At 39.8% G+C, this 23027-nt stretch overlaps 1 protein-coding gene across 2 annotated transcripts in view; it reads right to left on the reverse strand.

Moving 5' to 3' along the window:
- The window catches only part of GPC5 (glypican 5), a 698961-nt gene extending 691731 nt beyond the window's left edge, over positions 1-7230 (reverse strand). For both annotated transcript variants that reach the window (XM_086771461.1, XM_086771454.1), the window contains exon 1: positions 7056-7230. In XM_086771461.1, the coding sequence (XP_086627587.1) occupies positions 7056-7224 (169 nt within the window). In that variant the 5' untranslated portion in view covers positions 7225-7230. The remainder of the gene's footprint in view (positions 1-7055) is intronic.
- Between the last annotated feature and the right edge of the window lie 15797 nt (positions 7231-23027).

The following is a 23027-nucleotide window of genomic DNA, read 5'->3' on the forward strand; positions in this document are numbered from 1 at the left end:
AGTACCATTCTTCATTCTCCTACTGACTCGATATGTCTCTTTCATAAGTAAACAGTATCTTTATTACTTAGAAGCAATTATCTCCTTTTTCCTACGAGATTCAGAAAAGTAGATCTTGTACAAAACCTGTGTCATTTTTCCAATATGTACAACTATTCAACTACTACATTTTACTTATTAGCAAACAATATACAGAGCATCTGCTCACATGCAGTTCTATATGTCTATAGACATATATGCATAATGCTTGTTTAGTATTAAAATTAAATAATCTAAAGATAAGCTCTGTTACCCAAACTGTGCTTAACAATTTAAACAAATGTTAGACACTACTCAGCTTTCAAACCTTCTGCACTTTGCCTCTTGTAAAACAGGAACTAATATGAATTTTTATCTAAGCTTGTTACGGACATTAGAATAGCTTCAAGAAAACATTTCAGCTTTTAGCAAAACTCTAAAATAATAACTAATATTTGTTTATGGTTGCAGCTGACTCTTCAATATTCTTTCATTCCCTTGCTTTTATGGTAAATATTTTTTTAAGCAGCACCTTTTTAACGTCAGTATAAATCCCAGCCCTAAGGGAACTTTGTTTCATAGTTTAAGACTGCTAATCACGTACATATAAAGTACCTTTTTATTGACCTACTTCTGTTCCAGCTCATTAAACACAGCTGCTTTCAATGGTCAGGAAAAAGTAGCCAAATATAACATGCAAAAGAACCCAACTGACTAAAAATGAAGTGGTTGCTCAAAATCCACAGATGGCTTTGTAGTTGTTTCTTTATAGACCTATAGAACAAGCAACAGCTTAGGGATAATGTTTCAGAAGAGGGTATGTAAACCAGCAAGAGAAACAGCTCATTCCATTTCAGTACAACCAACGTTAAAAAACCATACACTTAGCTTTTGTGTCTTCACATCTAAAAGTCATTCTGTCTTACGCAAGACTTGTTTTGTCAATAACCAATTATTTTGAAATACAGTGGGAAAACATTTTCTGCTCCAGTTAAGGAATATTGGCTCTTTTCAGTACCAAATTCTGAAGGCCGTACACTGCAAGGTACATTTAGACAAAATCACAAAACAGCAAGAAGTAAAATAACTTAGCTCGTAATAAATATCTATTAATATTAACAATTACAATATAGGAAAGATTTTTGCAACTGAAAACAACCTAGATGGGTGTAGAAAAGACCCTTCAGCAAGATAATTATTCTGAGGTATAGGTTTACCTATTTCCAGAAGACCTGGAACTGATTTTAAACTTTCATTCATGCTCTCAGCTGGACGAATCCGTATTTTCAGTACCTTGAGATAAACAAATGCTGACAGGATGAGAATGTTAATTGTCAGGAAGAGAAAATGCCAGATGTGTAGTGTATTTCTGCCTGTCTACTTAGACAAATACTTCCATAAGATCAAATCCAGAGTTTGAAAAAAAATCCCAAAACAGACCTAGGACTGTCACAATAACTAAAAGCCAGCACACCGAAATGCCATAGGTCCTGGAAGCAGTTGTTCAAACCACTATTTTATTGCAAAATGGATTTGCAGCTTTTATCAGATATGAGTCCTTCTCACGCTTGCCCTTTAATATCTGCTAACTCATTTTTGTTACAAGCACCACTCCAGACTTAGCATTAATCTCCATCGTTATGATTGCTGTACAGTACTTCAGCATTGCTAAATAAAAGAGGCAGGGATCAGCTTCAAGCACCTGGCCCTGACTGTCCACACTGTTGAACTATCACTTCACCTCCTTCTGTGGCTCCGTTCAGATGGCTCCAGGATTTCTCCCCAATGCAGTCGGTGTCCAGCTGCACTTCTAGAGGTGGTGCTTTCTACGTATTGCTCTCAGTGGACACCATAGGCAACGCTGTAGTACAGGTCTGCCTCCTTCCTAATATCCTCTAAGACCATCCTCCTACTAGCAGGCACCCTAGCAAGGTATACACATCCCTCCATACACCCACACTACAGCTCATGGCACAAAACACACAGTCATGTTGCACTACACTCGCTGCCTGCCAAAAGCCTTCCTAATTTTAAGATTGCCTGAATTGCAGTGGACGGGAACTCTAAAAATCCAAAGTACCTTGGCATTACAACAGCATTATACAGGATCTAGAGAAGTCTCAAGGGCAAACCCCATCTAGTGAGGGCAGTCAATCCCTTCTACAGGATATCAGCCTCAAGCAATGTAGGTGCAAGCCAATCTATTCCACTCAGCACAAGCACAAGGAGTTGATCCCCTGTCTTCTATGTAGTAGTATGGACACTGCCTTTCAGGTCATCCCAGCCAGATGAAGTCCTAAGGCTACTGAGCACTGCAGACTTTCTAGAGAAGTGAAATATGGGAGACAGACATGGGGAAGCTGTTACATAGTTGAGCCCATTTTTTTTTGTCAATTTTAATCTCAATGTTTTAAGAATTGTTTCACAGCGATCATTTTGTAGATCCAGAGGGGAAATACTACTTGCACAGAGGAACCAACAGTGTACGTTCACACATACAAAAAGTTATGTTGTAGGCAACAGTCTTTACAAAAAACAGACGTGATATCATGAACACCAATAACCAATATGACAGAGCAACTCATTTTCCATCTCTGCCTAAATCCTTTTCTGGAGATCTGAACGTCAGTTAGATAAATAGGTAACCAGAAACGCCCTTGCCTAAACACACAAAAAAAAGAAAGAAAATTCTTGATTTGACTTCAGATAGAACAAAAATCCAGATTACCTGAAAGTAAATTACACTAGAAATTCAAATTAAAATCTAAAGATGACCCTGGAGTCGCATCAGAGTAATCCGATCTGAGTTTTAACTTCTATCATTACTTTAAGCTCAATTAGCAAGAATGTTTTTAACTTGAATTAACAAAAGAGTATTACACACCAACTTTTTCTGATATTATCTTATCCTTCAAGCATAGTTTGTCTCATTTATTAAACTTCATAACAATTCTCTATCAAAAAGTCTTTGCAATAAAATTTATACTAATCACAGAGTCCTCACTCTTTATTATGTTTCTTGTTCTCAGAGCTGCATACATGATGTCTCAAAGGTTGCTGAAAGCCTACATTGATTCCGGGGGAAGGGGGAACAAAAACAAAAACAAAAAACCCACAACAAAAACCAATCTGCTGAGAACTCAGAAAAATATCTCCAGCACTTTTTTCCACTTCATTGGCAACTGTTTCATTCTCCAGTTCCAGCTAGTGTAACATTTTTCAGTAAGCCATGGAATTACATTTTTTGATGCAAGCAGAAGCCTGATAGCTTGTTCACTGACATACCTATTGAAAGCCCTTTGTCAAGAAGGCAAGGGTGCCCAATTTACTGTCCATCCTATTCTGCTGTTCTACGGATTCTGAGAGAAGGAAATCAGAGAAGAAACCTTACTTGCAACCAAGAGAAGAAGGAAAGTTGAGAGCTCCCACTTAATCAGTCTGAAAATTGATCAACTGAAATCAGCTAAAAGCTCTAGCTTTACTAGCATATATGGGGTAAAAGAGTGGAATTCTTCAATAAGTTGTTTAGGTTACAATACCAGAAATTAAGCATAGGAAATGAAAACATGTATTTAAAAAAAAAAAAAAAAAAGTGTTTTGCAGACAACAATTTTTTTAAATAATCCAAGTCACACAGGTCCAATAAAATAAAATAAAACCAAAACCAAACCTCTGAGGCCTTTTTATATTTAATTCATGCTTTGCATATTGTTTAATTCTCCATACAATGAAAAGGGTCTTTTAGGATTTTTACTTATTGAGGTTTTTCTGCACAGTCCCAACACCATCACACTTGTAGCACAAAACCAGACAGGAAAAAAACAAAGTATTTTTGCAACTAACATTTAAAATCAGTATGAAAGTGAAAAATGTTTCATGTCGCATGTGATGAGGCTGCACTATAGTTCATAAATCATGGCTACAAAAGATTGAGCACAGTTAGTCAAGTTTCTTCATTGCTGCGGGATAGCAATAAAAATCTTGATTATTACTTGCCAATTTCAACACCATGATATGTGTTATGTGAATGGTAACACAAACTCAAACTTGTGGTTCCTATGTCCCTCAAGATCACCTTTGTGCATTTATCTGTCATTTTTGCATATGATAATAGAGATCTTTTTGCCCCCTTAAAGATACATGAACTACATACAATAGCTGCAAAACCAATTAAACTTAAAAATGCGTAGTTTTTTGAGCTAACATATAGTTAAAATACAGACACATGGCAGTCCTCGAATGAAACAGAATTACAATTTGCATGATTTACTGATGTAAGGCTGCTTAGTTTTTGTTACCACTAAGAAGAAGAAAAAATAAAATTGCAAATGCTACAGTCTTTTATTTTAATATATGTAATGAAAACAAGGCCAACATAAGCCAACTTCTTCCCTATAATTTTACTGACTGTAGAGGTAGCCTTCCACTGTACACAAATCCATACATCAACTAACATTCCCACTAGTTTTGAGCTAGTGATCCTCCTCCACAGAAGTATGGCTCACCTTAAGGCATTTAAATGATGGTGGTTTTGTACATGCTAGGTCTAAAGTACTAATAAAATAAAGAAACACAGGCAGTACAATAGAGGCAAAGGACTTACGCAGCTTGCTCTGACGTCGATACCTAATATTTGATAGCTGAGTAGCTCCTTGATGCCACTGACTGTGCAGTGTGGTTGCCCACAGGGAGCACCTGGGATGTCAAAGGTATCCCACCCACCGCCCGCTGCCACTCCAGAAAGACACGAGTCTCCCAGAGGTATCGCCTCTGCCGGGTGCATGAGGATATTCCAAAGACTCTAGGGAAACTCAAATGGTGCCAGAAGCCTACATTTAACCAACCAAACTAAACCTTATACAGGCTGCTGCTTTGACACCTATTTTCACAAGCAGACACCTACAGAAACTGTTTGTGTGTGTGTGTGTGTGCATTACACACAAACAAATTTATTTCTAAGTGCCATCAGAAAAGGTTTTTTACTTCTTGCCTTAAAAGAACGCTTAATACAGAAGATAGGTAGGAAAAGTGACATTTCATTCCTCTACACATTATGTTTCCAGCCTACAAATACCTTTAATCACACCTAATGTTCTAAAATACTTACTTAATCCCAACTTTCTTGTCACCTCCAATTCTGAATAGATTTTACTGTTGGCAATTATTTGTCTTCTGTACCTCTGAGATCAAAGCTACTAAGAGTGAGAACTCCCGACACTTGTACTCGGCTCCTTAAGGGCTGTTAGTTTTCAGGGCTGCCCACAGCAATGCAACTTCTTCAAAGAGTGAAAGGCTGCTGACCACAGCTGCATCGCACCTCCTGCTGACCGCTGCTTGCGGGGGCAGCAGCAAAGAAAGGAATTATTTTATTACTCTTATAATTCAAAACCAGCTTTTTCTTCAGGAGCAGGAAATACAGAAAAGTCAAAGGAAAAAAGAATAGAGTGGTGTTATAAAAATATTTATAGGGGAAGAGAGGAAATCAGAGAGCACGGCAGAAGAAACATACATACGGTACCGTAGTTCTTTCCTCTTGACACAACACATTTGCTCGCCATCCTCAATATACAAGGGAATGTATGGTATCAAAATAAATTACAAAGGCAGAGAAAGTTTAACAGTTATGCTAGACAATAGAATGAGAAGAACAAAGATAAACTGATACCATATCATTCATACTGATGTTATTCACAGAAATAATCAACACCAAAAATTTAAATCACTGACAGGGCTTTGACTCAGATTTCACTTTCCAGACATCTTCACTTGCAGAGTACCTATCTAATCAAAGTGGTTATTTTCTTTTTGGTGAAGACAATAATAAAATCTTTAGCTAAGAAAAATGTAAGACGACAATGCATGTTGTCAAATGTACTGGTACCTAAATATAGTACGTGGAATTGTAAACGGCACACCGCAATATTAAGTGTAGTAAGTTTAGGATTATCTGTTATGTTTAAAATTAGAGTTATAAAAAAAGCTGTATTTTGAAGTGTTTCCTTTAGGAATAAGCATAGTGTTCCTTATCTCAACTTTCAGAGTTAATAAAAACCACACAGATTATCTTTAAAAAAGGAAGAAGCTGTTGATATTTTAAAGTGAGAGGGATGTTAGTACACCTTTTGTTGCAGTGAAAAGTCGTTTTCCATCAGGAAAGCATCACATTTACTAATTAACTTGTAATCGAAACATGAACACACTTTACAGATAGGTGTGTAAAAAAAAAAAAAAAAACCAAAACCAAACCAGCATATCTTCCAACCCTATATCCCTGATCATTAAATTATCTACATTTTAACTTTGTGATTAGCCTCACTGAAATCAACTGAGGCTTTCACGAAGCTGGATATAACCCTATAAATCGGAGAAGGTATGTCTTATTACATATATGCTTTGCCACATCATTTGGTACCCGCTTAAAAAAAAAAAGCTTCATTGTTGAGACGAATGCTAGGATGAACTCAAATTTGCATTAAGACCTTAGTTTCCCGGGAATTTTACTAAGTTACAGCTATAGGCAGCCAGCCAGTAGAGAAAACGTGCAGATCCACCACTTGCAGTGGTGTAAAACCGTTCTCATTTCACACAAGAGTAACTCCACCAGTCCAAGACGCAGGTCGGCGACTCTCCCTTTCCCTCAGGGTTTGCTCTGGCACCGATGTTCCTGCGCCTGCCCACGGACGGCTGAATCAAGGGTACCCCCCCCCCCCAGCCGGAGCCGGCTCTCCCCTCCGCGCCCCGCGCGATAAGACGTGGAAGCAGGCGCACGAGAATTTAGGTGTCGGGGTACTCCCGTTTTTGCAGATCCCACACTTCGAGAAGAACATTTCTCCTCTTGAGTAAGGAGCCAGGCGTCCCCTCCTGCCTCCCCCCTCCCCGCTACGAGAATGACCCCACCAGCCCGCGATGCAGCTACGGAGCCGGGTCCACTCGCAGGGCGCTCCCCGGTCGCAGGGACACGGGGTGCTCCAGAGGCGCCACACCTGGAGCCAACGAGCGAGACCCAACGGCCAGACCCCCCTCCCGCCTCCCCTCACCTGCCCGCGGGGACTCCGGGATGCCTCTGAGGGGGCCGAACCGCCGCAGCTGGAAAACTTTCCGGACGCCCTCGCAGCTCGACGGCGGCGCCTCGCCACCCCCCGACGTGGCGGCCAGGAGCAGGACGCCGAGGCTGAGGACGCCGGGGCCGAGGCTGCTCCCCGCCATGGCCCCGCCGCCACCCGCCGCAGGTAGCGCGCCCCAGCCGCTCCCGAGCCGCCGCCGCGGGGAAAAGCTGCCAGCGCCGCCCCCGCCGGGACCCTCCCCCGGCCCCCGCCCGCTGCCCCCTCCCCGCCCCTTAAGCCGAGGGCGCTGCCCATCGCCGGCGTGGCGGAGTGTCGGGGCTGGGCAGGGCCCATTTGGGAAGCGGAGGGGAGGTTCACAGGCAGCCGGGGGTGGTGGGGGTGGAGGAGACGTGTGGAATGCATCGGTACAGAAGCAATAACACCTCCCCAAAAGCATCCAAAAAAAAAAAGAGAGACTTCAAATAATTTGCAGTGCTTCTAGGAACTATTCGCAACAGGCTTACAAACTGTAAGCCGTTTCACATAATGAACTGGCAGTAACATACACAGTTCAGTTTGGATACAAATGTCAGACTTTTGCTTTTCTGACAAAAGTCTCCAAGAATTCAGCTATCTTCAAGATGAAAAGTTTCAGTTTTCTTAGGCAAAAGTGACAAAGGACCAGTTTACAAAACCCTCTCAGGTCTACAACCCGAAGTCCAATGGTACCTGTCAGAGCAGCCCAGGAAGCAGCTGGGACTCATCTTTTAAAAGCTTCCTTGATGCCAGAGTTAAGAAACCCTTCCATGGACAACGTCACATCTTACCCCTTTGTGATGGTTTATTCTTCACACACGAAATCCAAAACATACCAGCTACTGAGAGGAAAAATTAACTCCATCCCTGCCAAAACCAGGACACCCTTATAGCTGGAAATTGTTCTTAGTACGTTTTGAAGCTGCTGCCGGTCATTTATCACTGTACAGCATTAGTCTATCCCAGCTTTCACTTTAAAATAAATCTTTTATCTCTGGAAGCAATTTCAACACAAGGCTGCAAAAAAAAAAAAAATGTTCTAAGTGTGAATTATTCAATGCATCCATTTGAATATGGGTAACAAATTGACACAGAAGTTATTAAAACTTGCACTAGGGATCAACCATTTCACTGCTGAGCGAAGCAATAAAAGAATGAACATTATCCAGTCTACTGAATGACAGTTCATAAGAAGCAGAGAGGACTAATATTTCCCTTTTTTTTTTTTTTTGAATCATTCATAGGATCTTATTCAGCAGCTTTAAGATGGTAAAGGGAATCATGAAATGCCAACCTCAACACCTAGTACAACACGTGCAGCACTCACAGTAAACATATAATAAAGTATTAGGAGACAGGAAAAAAAAACTTGCAGGCTGAAAACACAGACAAGTATTCCTATTTAAAAAAAATATTTAAAATGTAAGTTTCTCATTTACCTCACAACTGTACGGAAGTTTGCCAACAGCAACAGACGATGTTGGAAAAACTCTAGAACCCCATGGCTTTAATTTGAATTGGCACTTCCTCCCATCTTCCACTAGCAGCAATTCAGAGAAACCTCTATCCTCTAATTTTACAAGCTGAGGCAAAAGGCAGCTTTTGGGTAAGAAATTGAATATGTGTTTTAACTAGCTCTTTCAAGATGAGGAAGATTCTCATTTAGTCTAGATGGGTTTTTGTTTGTTCATTTGTTGGGGGATTTGGGGTTGGTTTGAGTTTGTTTTTAAAAAAAAAAAAATTAGCATAGTGACTGTGAAGGAAATAATTAGCTTTGGCTTAATTATGAGATTGAATTTAATTTTCTTGCAGGTTTTATGCTTTGAAGCTTCCCTGATTTTAGTTTAAAATGTATATTTTAGCTAACAAGTTTCATGAATCAAATATTCTGGAAAATGTTTCTGCATATTTGCAACCATATATAGAAGAAAGGGATATCTCTCATTTTAACATGAGAGTGTATGTATATGAACTTGATGAGAGAACATTAACACTGGATACAGACTTGTCAGTTTTCTTGACCAAAGCCTTAATATGCACCCTTGGTGGCTCCTCACAGATGTCTGTCAGTCAGCTCAAAATGATTAAAGAGTACCACTTCCACAAATTCTCCCTTTGCCTTCTTTTCTTAATCATCATGAACCATACCACTATATTATCTGAAACACTGGTGCAGTGCTGGAGGAGGTTACACCTTCAACTTATCCCTCTGAATCACATCAAGCTAAAGTAAAACTTTCTATTATTTTTGGTACACAGCACTAAGTTTCCTGCTCCTCTGTATAGATGACATTGTCCTTTGGACTGTCATCTTGTAACTACTGAAAACGCTTTATTTGGCTGTGCGGTCTTCCCTGTTTGTATCCTTTCAGAGAGCTACTACAAAAATAACCCTTTCTGACCTGTCACTTTAACCGCATCCACTTTTCACATTTTTTTTTTTTTTTTTTTGTTGTGTCAAACACAAGTCGCTTAGCTTTAATTGCGCATCCCTTTACTGCTCATCTCAGGATGTAAAGGGGCATTTCCATTTCCAAAAGACTACAGCACCTATCTCCATCTCTGACTTCTGAAATTATTAAATACTTCCATGCTATCTACTATTTTGTCTCATACATCTGAAAGTAGTTCAACATCCATTAAGCTGCCTCATTCTTCTAAGTCATTCTTCAAAGCTTTCTTTACTATGAGTCTTTTAGCTATTATTTTTTATATGTATCACAGCGATTAAGGAAATTTTTTATTAAGAACACAGACTGTTCTGTTGACAAGTATGTTCACATCATGTCCCAGTGGCAAATTCTACCCATCTATTTCTGGTCTAACATGTGCTCTCTGTAAGCTTTTGGTTCTAATACTACCTTTTCACTTTTATACAGCTTTGAACAGAGCAGGGGTCCTAGCACTGAAATGGAGCTCCTTGGAGTTACAGCAACAGCACAGGGGAAAGAAAAAAAAAAAACCAAACCTACAAAACAACAAACCATCAACTTTTTCTTCAGTTATACAGAACTATTGCATAGTTACTATGGGTAATAAAAAAAAAATAAAGTCCTCTTATTTTAGGTTGAGATAATTAAGCTAGTAAACTAGGACTAAAAGCTATGCAGAATTTGGATTCATAACACTACCACACTCTGTTATCAATGAACCCATAAACTTAACAGTGAGGCCAGTAAAACTTTCACAGCTCTAAGTGTAACTCATCTACGGGTCGATTAACTATAGCACTGAAAAACAGTTGGTACTAGTACTACAAGTTTGACCTGTATTTGGCAATAAATTCTCAAAGAGGATTTATTCTTTTTCTTCTTTTTTTTTTTTTAAAAAAAAAAGAATGATCAATTTTAACTGAAAAATCTTAATGAAATCTTAATAACAAAATAGTATTTTGTTTCATGCTTGCAACTGCACAGAATTGTCAGCTGAGACCTCCGGTAGGGACAGATGACACTGAGAACGCTGAGCAAGTAGTTTCAGGCCAGACAGCAGCACCACAGACCATCAGCACTGCCTACTGCCGCCCCCGAGTGCCTAACAAGGGCCAGCCTACTATTGTTCTGTATTCCAAGCCAAACTTCAGCTGCTGCTTCCCCCTGTGTATTATGGCCCCATCAACCCTCGTGTCCCAGTTCCCTGCCCCTCCTCACGTTCTCCGCCTTCCCGCTGACACCAGCGCACCGCTGCCAGCCGGACAAACGCGGGCTGACCCGCGGGACAGCCACTGCCCGTGCCCGTGGCGCGGCCCCACGGGCTTCGCTCCCACCGGTTGCCGGGAGCAGCTGCGCGCCGCCCCGCGCTCTGCCGCCCCCTGCCGGAAGCCGCCCTGGGACAGACCGCGGCAGAGACACACCCCGCACCCCCCCGCCATGCAGGGAAATGTCCCCTCCCCACATCCCCGAGTTACTTCGCTCAAATCTCTGAACTACCGCCTTTTGCCTTAGAGTGAAAGGGAAAAGGCTTTAAAAAAATGCAGGGGTAAAGAGCTTCTCTTCTTCACAGTAATTCTAAGTTTAAGCATTCACTTCAGAGTAGTGTATCCAGAATGTAATCGCACATATATTTTCACAAAGATTTTATTTACTTAACAATTTATACTTGAAGCATAGCTCAGCAGTCAGCCATTTAACTTTGAAAAGTACTTCTTACTGCTAGGTACACTGTTTCCATGGAGACTTCCTCAGATACTCCAGTGCGCACATTCTTAAGTTTCTCGTTGTCTTTTCATTAATAATATCACTTGTCCTCCTTGCAGGACAATTAACTCAGGCCTGTACAACTAAAACATTATCAGAAAGAACACCTAAGAGGGAACAACCAGTAGACCAGACTGCAGCAAAGAAAAGCAGCAACTTCTACAAAATACTAGCATGTAACACAGAGAAACAGTGTGTTGTGTAATTGGAAGTACAGTTCTGCAAACTGACCCTAGTCTTAAAGAAATCTACACTCAATACCAGTAGCAGTTTAGCATCATCAGAATAAAAAAAAACCCCACAATCAGATATCTGCAGATATTTAAATATTCTTCTTTGAAGCATCAACAAAAGGTCAACACACTTTTGGTCATCTCTAAACACAGAACACAGAGGTACATCTTCTTTTCCCTACATGCCACAAAGGGACAGTTCTTCACATTTCATAAACTCAAATTCTAGTTTTATCATGCCTAGAGATGTGACTTAATTTCCCTTAGTCCATACCTCATGCTTACAATAATTTTTCTTCACCAGAACAATGATGCCCCAGGAGACTCTGCAATCAGAAACTATTTGTTTAACAAGACAACCAGGCTCCACCTTAGTAAGGTAGCAGGTAAGTCAACATGCAGATGTGTGGACACTTCTACTGTAAATGGTATCACTCACAGCCTCTGTTACTGTTCCTCACACCCCTGCATTTTGGGAAGCATTTACTCTAACTCTGTAGTTGATGCCCAGCTTCTCAGTTTTTGCTGGTGTGTAGAATACACTAAAAACTATTCCTAAGAGGTATAAACCATATGACTCGCACCTAAGCAGAACGTATCTGATGCTTCAGCCTTCGCAACTGGACCAAAGTCTTCATAGTGTACCAGACTTTAGCTTTCTGTCTTTTTCCCCCATCAAAAAGATGCAGCCCCACCTCCCTCCCTCCCTCCAAAAAAAAAAAAGTCTTTATTGATTCACTAAGTTCTGAACAACTGTAAATCTCAGAAATGTCTCAGTTTTGCCTTGCAACTATATGTATGAATCTTACCTATACAAGCTCCATGTACAGAGCTTGTCACATTCAACCAGCTGAAGTCACATTCATTCTACTTAAAACAACAGTAAAAAAAAAAGTGAAAAAATATGCCTCTCAGGACATTCTCATAAGACAGTAAAACCCAGATTACAGCATCCTTCAGAACTCCAGACCCTATCTTACAGTAGTGTGCCATTTCTACTAGTCATATGCAGTTTTATAAATTGATATTCAAAGATAAAAAGTATCTTCTTCCTTTGTGTTCCTTGTGACCCTTCACATACAGCTACTCCAAACAGCAAAGTTGGAAGATGCTGTTTGCCCATATGTTACTTCAGTTCTCATAGAAAAAAAACTTCACCCAGGGAGGTACAGCCCTTGTTGGTGTTTTTTCCTTCAGCTGTCATGTTTTTCAAAGTGTAGTTTATTGTCCATAGAACAGAATTGAAAATGATCCTGCCAGCTCCCAGATTTAATTCTGCACTGAATTTCGCCCTTAAGGATCAACTTTTAATTTCTTCCCAACTTTTCTCCACTGAGTCCTAGCTCCCAATTCATGCAATGTACCCCAGGCAGTTATAGGTGCATGCTTCACTGTCACTAAATCCAGAATCTAGTAATTTAAAAATGAGGGCAAACCTAGGCACTCCTAAGAGTGTGTTAGGGCTTAAGATCCCATCAAGTAATGACTCCCAGGCACTTATTTTTAGACTGTTAGTAGCTACGTGCTGCTGGTATTGAGGAAGAGACCTCCCTTGCTATTAGGTCCCACCTGAATTGGCAAACTAAGTGAAAGAATGCCTGCCAGATCTCAAGTTCAGACTAAAAGGCAGTAATTTGGTCACATCTTATGTAACTGAGTATCAAAGAAAATTAATGCAGACATCCTAATTTTCTTTTAATACCATTCACACATTCAAGATGCGACTGGATGCCTCTGTCTGCTTGACACAGATTCACTTTCCACACCTCTCCCAGGTGAACATGTGAGATATTAATGTATTTTTGAAGTTACAAGTCTACACAATAAAGCCTCTGAGGTTATCCCAACATGCACTGTAGTAGTTGTTAGCAACTGGTCTGGGAGGGAGCAGAACCTCAGCCTACCAAGTTGGGCTACTGAAAGGAAGAAATACTGAGTTCCAATCTCTTTCTACAGACAGAGTATTTAATCTTAAAGTGCTAGCAATGATCTCTTTCCTCCATAATGGCCATAACTTTATACTGAAAGGCTGTTGAAGCTCCTTTGTAACTACATCACATGCTCTTTTTATAGATCACTCTATATTTAGCAAGATGCAATTTCCATCAGCACAGAAAACCTTTATGAACTCAGTAATGAAATTCACAAGACAAAAAGTCAATTTCCAACCTTACATTTCATTAAAAAATACAGTGTAATGATGTTAATGCCTATCTGCCCATAATAACTTGTTAATGGCAATTTCTCTATGAGATATCAGAAGTGCCTTAGTTACAGAAAAAGCTTCAAGTGGAAACTGGATTACTTTGGATACCAAAGCCAATCACTACACAACCAAGTTTCATGAATTCTGCTTCCCCTGAACTACTTGTGAAGCTGTACTTTAAGTTTACTTCCCACTTTACATTAAACAGATAAATTAAACTAGTGTATGGAAACAGTTAGGCCCAGGTCCTCATTAAAAAAAAAAAGTGAGTGTTTAAAGAGATACTTAGACACCACCAATTTTCATACCACATGTTACTGTCACCCTAAGAAACTGTATTTGTTCTTACACAGCAAAATCTTTCACAAACTGGAACCAAACCGCTCCCTGTCAATGAGCTGACTGGTCTTCGCTCAAGGCACATCCCGGATGAGGATCTCTGAATTGTGCATTTTTCCTTTCTTGCCAATAGCAGTAACATAGATATCATGGAAACTGTATTTTACATGTGAGGGACTTAGAAAGAATTAGACATTGCAGCATGTAAATACTTCAAGAGGTTAGCCTGCTGTTATTCACTGACTCTTCCAGAGCACTGTAAGGACAATACAAGTATTTAAGTTTAATCTTAGTACTACATGGTTTCAGTAGAATTTATGAACACTTGATACCTTTAAATAATAGAAATATTAGGAATAACTAGGCAAAAAATGATCAAAGAACATATTTGCAAAGTATTTTATAGGCTTAGAAGAAAAGTTCCTGCAATAACTGAAATGACAGGTAATCAGCATCTGCTCTTCTGTTAAGAAATTCTCATCTTGCTCAAACTCCACTGCCCACTAAATCCTTTACTTTAAAGTCTAAACAAAAACACTTTCCTGTTTAACTATATAAGCAGTTGTACAGGTCAGTTTAAAGATTGTCTCCATGGCATTTGTTCATCTCTGCCTCTTTTCCAGAAATGGATTCTTTAACTATTCCCCTCTTCCTCATTCTTTTTTTGGGAGAGGAGAGCTGTCATCTGTCTTGCCTATATAATCCTGCAATATGGAGCAGGAATGGTCTGTCGGCTATGCAGGTTTTAAGAATATTGCTACTGATTCTGAACTACTGCTTTGCAAAGGAGCCCCTTCTATTTCATTTTAAGCTAGACAGGAGTAGTGGAGTTTACACTTATTTAAGAAATAAGAAAAGCATTTACATAGTGGCTTAAAACGCAAGTTGGAAGTGTTTGGCTATTTCCTAAGTTCCTGATTCTGATTTTCTTTTTAAATTTCTGACTAATTCAATACAGCTAGAATGGAATTAACTTGTTTTGGCATTATGTATAGTGACAGCTGCAAAGCATTGGAGCCACCAACTGTTCAAACATGGCAACAGCTACTTAACTTCTATTCCAGAGTAGTTTACACAAAACACAATGTAGAAACTAAGTTCTGCCACCACTGAGTTTTATTCATTACTTAAGACACAATATTATCATATTTATTCTATTAAAATTCTGAAAACTTTGTATTTGATTAAAAAAAAATATATATTTATCTGAAATGGTTATATTGCTACCTCTAAATATATGACATTAACTTAATATCCTAGAAGCTCTTCTGGTTCTCCCTTCAATTAGACACTCAAATGTAAGATAGTTACTGATAGAGGTATACAGCAGATGCCCTTATGCACCAGTTCATAAAAATAAGTTTATACAAAATTTTATAAAGAAGTCTACACATTTATCATTGCAAACAATTACATGTGTCATTTTCAAATACTTAATGGAAATTAATCCATAAATTAATCAGCAAAATGGAACAACAGTCACTTCAGAGCATACTGTTAAGAAAAAACGTACATGTTCTCAGAGTATACCACAACACAATTGCCAATGATTTTTCTTGATTAAAGTTTATGTTGAACCTTCATCTTCAACTCCAGATACGTATTCATTCCCCCTATTTCATTTCCTCACAGTACCTACGTTAACCATAAATTTCTGTCATTGAGCTGTACCAACTCAGCTGAGGCAGCCAAATATCTCAGCTGTTCCAAGCTCTGCTGTTCTGTGGAGTTAAACACACCATTAGCAAGTTTGCTGACAATACCAAACTGGGAGGTGCTGTTGACTGTCTCTTGAGGGACAACAAGCCTTGCAGAAGGGCCTAGACAGACTAGAGCATTGGGCATTTATCAAAGCCATCAAATTTAACAAGTCCAAATATCAGATTCTGCATCCAGTGTAAATTGGGAGAGGAGTGGCTGGAGAGCAGCCCTGCAGAAAGGGATCTGGGGGTGCTGGTCGACAGCAGGCTCACTAGGAGTCAGCACTGTGCCCTGGCAGCCAAGAGGGCAAACCACATCCTGGGGTGCATCAAACACAGCATAACCAGGTGGTCAAAAGAGCCGATTATCCCGCTGTACTCAACACTGGTGTGTCCTTACCTTGAATACTGTGTGCAGTTCTTGGCTCCACAATTTAAGAACGATGTGAAGGTCATCAAAAACGTCCAGAGGAGGGCAACAAAGCTGGTGAAAGGGCTGGAAGGCACATCCTACGAGGAGCAGCTAAGGACTTTGAGCTTGTCTGGTTTGAAGAAGAGGCAGCTGAGGGGCAACCTCACTGCTCTCTACAGCTTCCTGAGGAGACAGAGTGCAGAGGGAGGTGCTGATCTCTTTTCCCTGGTACCCAGTGACAGTATGCATGGGAATGGTTCAAAGCTGCACCAAAGGAAGTTCAGACTGGACATTAGGAAGCATTTTTTTTTTTTTTACTGAAAGGGTGGTCAAGCACTGGAACAATCTTCCTAGAAAGGTAGCCAATGCCCCATGCCTGTCAGTGTTTAAGAAGCATTTGGACAATGCCCTTAAAACATGTCTAATTTTTTAAGTGGTCAGGCAGTTGGACTAGGTGATCATTGTAGGTACCTTACAACTGAACTATTCTGTTCTATTTTCACCTGAATTCAATGAGCACAAGTAAAGGAACACCTGGACAGCCTGAGCTTTTAAGTTTGTTGAGAATTTTAACCAGTGTACAACAGTATCTAGTGCAACTTCAGTTTGCAAAGCACCTTGGAACAAGTTGAGTTTATATTACAGCACTGAAGTCCTGAGGCTGCAGGCAAGACAACAAATAAACTGCAGATGCAAGGTACTAGATAAGTCAACCATACAGCTTAACTATGAGAAACCCAGAACTTCTTACAAGCCAGATTGTGTTAAGACAATGTAAAACTAATGTAGCACTTAGTACTACGAAGTGATAGCTCAAGTACCTAAGAAAATTATTATAAATACAACTGAGGCAGACTCCACAGCAAAAAGAAATCTCATTAAGTAAACTATGAGAAGTTTCATGACACAAACCTTTCTTCAGATACTTAAGCCATCCTAGCTCTGTTACTATCGTATGACCACCTAATTCCTTGATGGAGAAACAAGACTCCCCCGTGAGCATAAGAAGGGCTGTGGCAAGGTCATACTACAGCTCTGTTCACTCAGTATCCCAACTGTAGCAGCAGATCCCTAGGGAAGAATGTAACATTTCCCCTCCATCTCTTTCCAATCATCTGTGAATTCAGGAACTACTTGAATTACCAGTCACATTTTCTTTAAACGTCCCTTAATGGCTTCCCCACTTTGTCCAATTGCACCCCTCACCACTCCCACCACACTTGGACATCTTTTCCACATCTGCAATCCAGCTATGGCAAAAAAGCTCTTTCTGCCAATATTTCAGGATTTCAAAGAGAGAAAACTTTGTATGCTTCCAGGTTCAGCACCTGCACTGTCCACAGCTGAATTCAGTCATCAGAACATCTACTCAAGCAAAACCCAGTTTCTTTCATTTCCAAACAAACAGGTTTTCCTGGAAGAATTTAGTTTCATAGACACTACCAATGACAATGAGGGAATACACATGAAATGCCCGTGTTTTGTCAAACTACAGTGGTTCCTTCTGCATTTACTGATCATTTGTAGCAGATATTACACAGGAAGTCATTTTACTAACCAACCTGTTCTTTACCGTACTTTGCGTGGACATAAATATACACATACCCATAGAGAGACACATACACATATTGAAAGAGAGAAAGTGTAGACTAGGGAAACAAACAGCCACAAAGAAAGAACATGTCCTGAAATTTGCAGAAAGTAGGAAAGCTCCCTGGTTTGTTCATAACACATTTCTCAGCCCCCTCAAGGACAAAGATGTAACGTCATTTGTAAGCATAGTTAGTTTTTGACCTTGTATGCTCAGGGAAAGGCTAGCTCTGAAAAAAGTCAGGGGAAATCAGAGAAATGGCAAATATCTGTAGTTTTATGAAATGCCTCCTCAAGATGTTCTCTGGTATCCACAATAGTTATTAAAATTCTGACTAACATAAAACAAGTTTAAACTAACATTTTAGTATTACTAAACAATGCTATGAAAGGTTCTTAATTATCTGTACATGAACAGTGGGATGGATAACTATAGGTAAGGGGAACAACATTAACACTTTTTGCACATGGTTGTGGTCTAAGAACAAAAATATAGTATGAAGTGTTAACAGTGCCTGGATCCAATAATTTACTTCAGTTGAAGCTAATTAAAGGTGAACTTCCAAAGTTATATTTGAATTTTTAAATGAGATTCCTAGCATCTTAAAAACAAACAAAAGAACCCAAACACAGCAGTGAGTCAGGAAAATTCTCTACATACACCCTTCAACCTCAATCCTAGAATCCTAATGTCATAACCTATGGGAGATATACACCTTTACTGAAAAGTATAAACAGTCCACACCTCCAGACAGTGAATAAAGGATCTTCCAATCTACAACCTTGACTCCTATTACTCGTTACTCATTGTTGTGCCAGTTCTACATATAAACACAAACCCACCTGCTCAAAGTACTGGACAACCTGTGATTGGAATGTGACAATTTGGCAGCTGTAAAGTAAAAGCTGTCTATCAAATGTTTCATCAAAAGGATTGATCAGCTTAGAAGTAACTGAGTTTCATGAAATAAAAGTAGGTCTATTACAACAAATGCTATTTACATCTTTTTAGGTTCACTTTCATGAGTCAGGGTGTGGTTTTGGAGCTATGTATCAAAAAAGCATTTGTTTTGTCAAAGAATAAGTATTTAATCTGTGAGACCATAGCTAAGTATCTCTGAATTCAATCCTGATATCCCTCGATTTATTAGTAGGGAGGATGAGAAGTTTCAAAGCTACTCAGGTTGGAAGCAACATAGACACCAGCCAGTTGTGATTTTACACACTTATTAGGGTGCTTAAATGAAGGAATCCAATCATTACTTCTAGGTCTGGAGATGTAATGTACATTTTGCTAGAGGTTTTCAGCAAAATAAGAAATGCAACAGGTACTTCTCTTTATCAGCACTCCCCTGCTTAACGTGTTCCCTCCGATTTCCCTTTTTTTTTTTTCTTCCTCTGTAACTCACTTCTACTGTTAAGGCAGTGCTATAACATTCAGTTTCACTTGCACACAAAAAAAGTACTGGTCCTTAGACTCCCTCCACATTTGCCCAAGAAGTATGCTTAGTATTCTGGTATTTTAGGCAGAAAGTCTCCTTTTACACTAGCATCACAGTGGACTAGAAAACTTTTAAACATAACCGAGTCGAGGAAGACGGGTGCAAATGCTGCGCTTTCAGACTTGTTGGCAGATCTAAGAAAAGGAGTCTGGGAACTCTTAGCAAAAGGCAAACGTAACCCTGATAGTAAAAACAGATCAACCAGGTCAATCAGGATTATCAATATGTACGTCCTCACCATTCATGAGACCCTCAGAATAAGGTACACACAAACTTCCCAACCATAAATTGGGAGCACACCAGAGACCCAGACACCAGGGAAGTTCTCATTTTGTTAAGGCCATAAAAAGCCAATAGTAGAGGATGTTCCCAGTGAAGTAGAGACATATCTCTCTCTAGTGAACAGGAAATTAAAGCAGCTAACTGCGGCTCTGACACGGTGTTCAAATCATACGGGAGATACAAGTACTGATTAATGCACCAGTTCTATGGGTTACAGCTACCACATGAAAGAACACCGCACACACCCTGCCTTGCCAGTCAAACACAAAATGGTGTTACTGCCCTATGGAAGTTGCACTCTGGCATCTTGAGCACACAGCACACCAGTTCAAGTCCTGGCATACTGAAGCACTGCCTTTATTTCTCTGAGTATCAGTGGACTTGGATCTCAGGCCAAAAATGGACATCCATGAACAAGAAATTCAAGACAACCTAGGTGAGCAGGACACTCTGCAAGGTTACACTTTCAAGCATGGGACTGGTCTCGTCACAACAGCAAGGACAACTTAATCCCAAGGAATGCTTCTGCCAGAGCAGCACCTTGTCTCAATCCAGAACTGTAGTCTTAGAGTACCATTTGGTGGAAGCCTTAAGAAAAGCTGTTTGTTACAACAGTGGTTGTAAGGGTGATTGATCTGGAGTTTTCTGTTTTGGGCACAAAGTAAGACTTAACAGGTTTCTCACTGTTGCTCATTGCTCAAAGCCAATATAAAAAAACAAACAAAAAAAAAATCAAACCTCCCCTCAAAATCCACAACACTGAGAGGGGACTAGTATTTTAATTCCTAGCTTAATTTCAGTTAACTTTTACAGTTTCTCATCCTTTCAGCATGTTAAAGTGACTTGGTATAACCAAACAAAATCTAGTCTTTCTACAAAGGAGAGACCTTTACTATCCCCCCACACACATCCCCCCAAAAAGTGGCTCTGCATGGAGTCTCTGGCTCAGAGACTACTCAAGTAACCTTAACACTACTTTGGTAGCCCTCCTACAGCATCTAGTTCTCAAGTTATTTCCTTCTCCCCCTACCTCTCAGCAGATGAGGAAAAAAAAACAGATGCACATTTTTATACAGCTTACATCCAGGTTTTGTTCACTGTGCTTTATCAGAACTCTCTAGATCACCAGCAAACAGCATTTTCACCCATTTGTTGTTTAGATTCTTTGTCAAAGGCTTCCTTGCAGTTAGCTTTTATAAAGGAGAGGGAAGGGGCAGACTTTCCAAGCTACAGAGTGAAGACTCAGTTTATCACTAGCAGAACTCCGACATACACAGTCTGAATGTTTTATGAATAAAGCATGTCCCTTAAATTTTTTTTGAATGCTAGACAGTTCTTTTGTTTCTGCAATGCCTCTAAGACTATGCTTACATTCTTGCTGGCTCCCCATGCTTCTTATAAAAGAATATGAAGTGGAATGTAACCTAATTTAAATGTCCTAGAAATCTGCAGATTTCTACAAGTAGGTGATCCCCAGCATACTATAGCTTCCCTATCCCCAAAGGGGAACAGAGCTACAAATCAACACATATTTTAGACTTCAAACTCTTAAGTTAGTACCAGAGAAGTGCATACTAAGTGGACCTACGCATATACATAGATGGAGCACGTCATTTTCAAGTGTAACTCCACATGGTTGCAGATATCTCAATGGGGACACCATTTACCCAGCTGTCAATATTGAGTGCCTCAGTATACACAGTGCTTCTCACAGCTCTCACAAACTATTTCCCCAGGTAACCACTCACATGTCAGAGCATGAAGTATGACTGTCCAGGCCAGGATGAAGGGTACAGCTCAGATTTCAGGTTGTGTCCAGACATGCTATTTTGACAATTGCTACAGGGAAGTAACCCAGAGAAGCATCCAAGCAGTGTAAGAAGGGTTACTTTTTTTTATATACTAGGCTACACTGCTAGGAAACAACTTTACAATTTGGGGAGAAAGTACTGTTAACACAAGAGTACAGTCGTCTTCAGCTGGAATACAGGACAGTCTTAGAACACACCATCACAAAATACTGCAGAATGCACTCTCCAAAGCTTTAATTCCTTTTTAACTACTACTCTCCATTCTCACAGTGCAAAATTACGAAGATAGAAGTTTTTTGCTTCTGTGAAAAATATTTTTAAAGCCACCAATTTGAAGTAGTGACCTATAAGGATTCTCAGTACCCAAGAAACTACAACCAACTGACATTACAAGGAAGGGGAACTCTTCACTTACCCTCTTCGTGGAATAGTTCAAAACTGTAACACTCCCACATTTCCTGCTCTAAACACCAAAAACAGACACACTCCAAAAAACCTCCAAACCACTAAGCTTCCCTATGTATAATATATCACCAGAGCAGAACAGGATACCTTAGAAAAGCCAAAATACTCAGCCATGTTAGGATATGACAATGCGTAAGAACTGAAAATAGACCATTGGTCCAGCAGACAAAGCTCTGCAGGCTTTTTTCACCTCAGTTCTGGGGGTGGGGGGGAACAAACAAAAAACAAATAAAATGGCACAAAAATTGATTTCATTCATTCTCTTTTAACTAAACTAGATTTGCAATATATAGAACTGTTGCCATATTATAAACCCAGAGTGGTAAAACACTGCTTACCACTACAAGCACAGTCTACCTCAATGCCTTCTTGGAGAAAGTGTAGTTCTAGCCTCCCCATCATACGTGGTTCTCTTCCAGCAATTATTTTTCTCCCTTTTCCTTCCCTACTCTAGCCCCAAGTTTTAACCTCCGTCTCAATCTCCTCTCATGTTTAGAAATACTTCAGTCATACAAATATATGAATAAATGTATTTCTCTCATCCAAATTCCAAGTGCAGTACATATCTGAATCCTTGCATAACTGCATCTTTCTACTGACTGAGTGTTTAATTATTGGATGAATTTAATAAACAAACCTTAAAAAGGGGACAAAAATAACTTTTAATAGTAGATACTAGGCAAGTGAACATCTGTTGTCAAAGTGATCAGTACAATCCTTAGACATGAGTTGCTAGGAAATAAAGGTAAAAAGAAACATCCTAATTCAGAATACAGCTTCAAACAGGAGCTGACTCAGACCTAGCCAGACAAAGAACACGCTCAACTTTTGTTTGCACTGATCTCTGTGGATAACCCATATTACAGATCGTTCACGCAGTCTCCCTGAGCAGAACCTGCTTTCACTACCCTGCTAAAGCAGCCTCTCAAATGCTGCCTACTAGGATTAATTCATAATTCAACCATTTGATTTCACTTGGGATCATTGCATTTTCTGCAAATGGAGACATGTGAATGGGGAGAATGGGAAAGAACTACTTCTCTGACTACATCCCCAGGTACCCAGATATTAAAGCACAGAGACCAAGGCAGAATTAAGAGGTTGCTTTTTTTCTTTAGCATCTCTAGTGTAGCATGCCACAAAGTCGGAGGTGTTCCAAGCCTACAGGCTGACTGTTGAAAATATTCCAAGGAC

This window comes from Chlamydotis macqueenii, chromosome 1, assembly GCF_036417535.1.
Source record: "Chlamydotis macqueenii isolate bChlMac1 chromosome 1, bChlMac1.mat, whole genome shotgun sequence".
NCBI lineage: Eukaryota > Metazoa > Chordata > Aves > Otidiformes > Otididae > Chlamydotis > Chlamydotis macqueenii.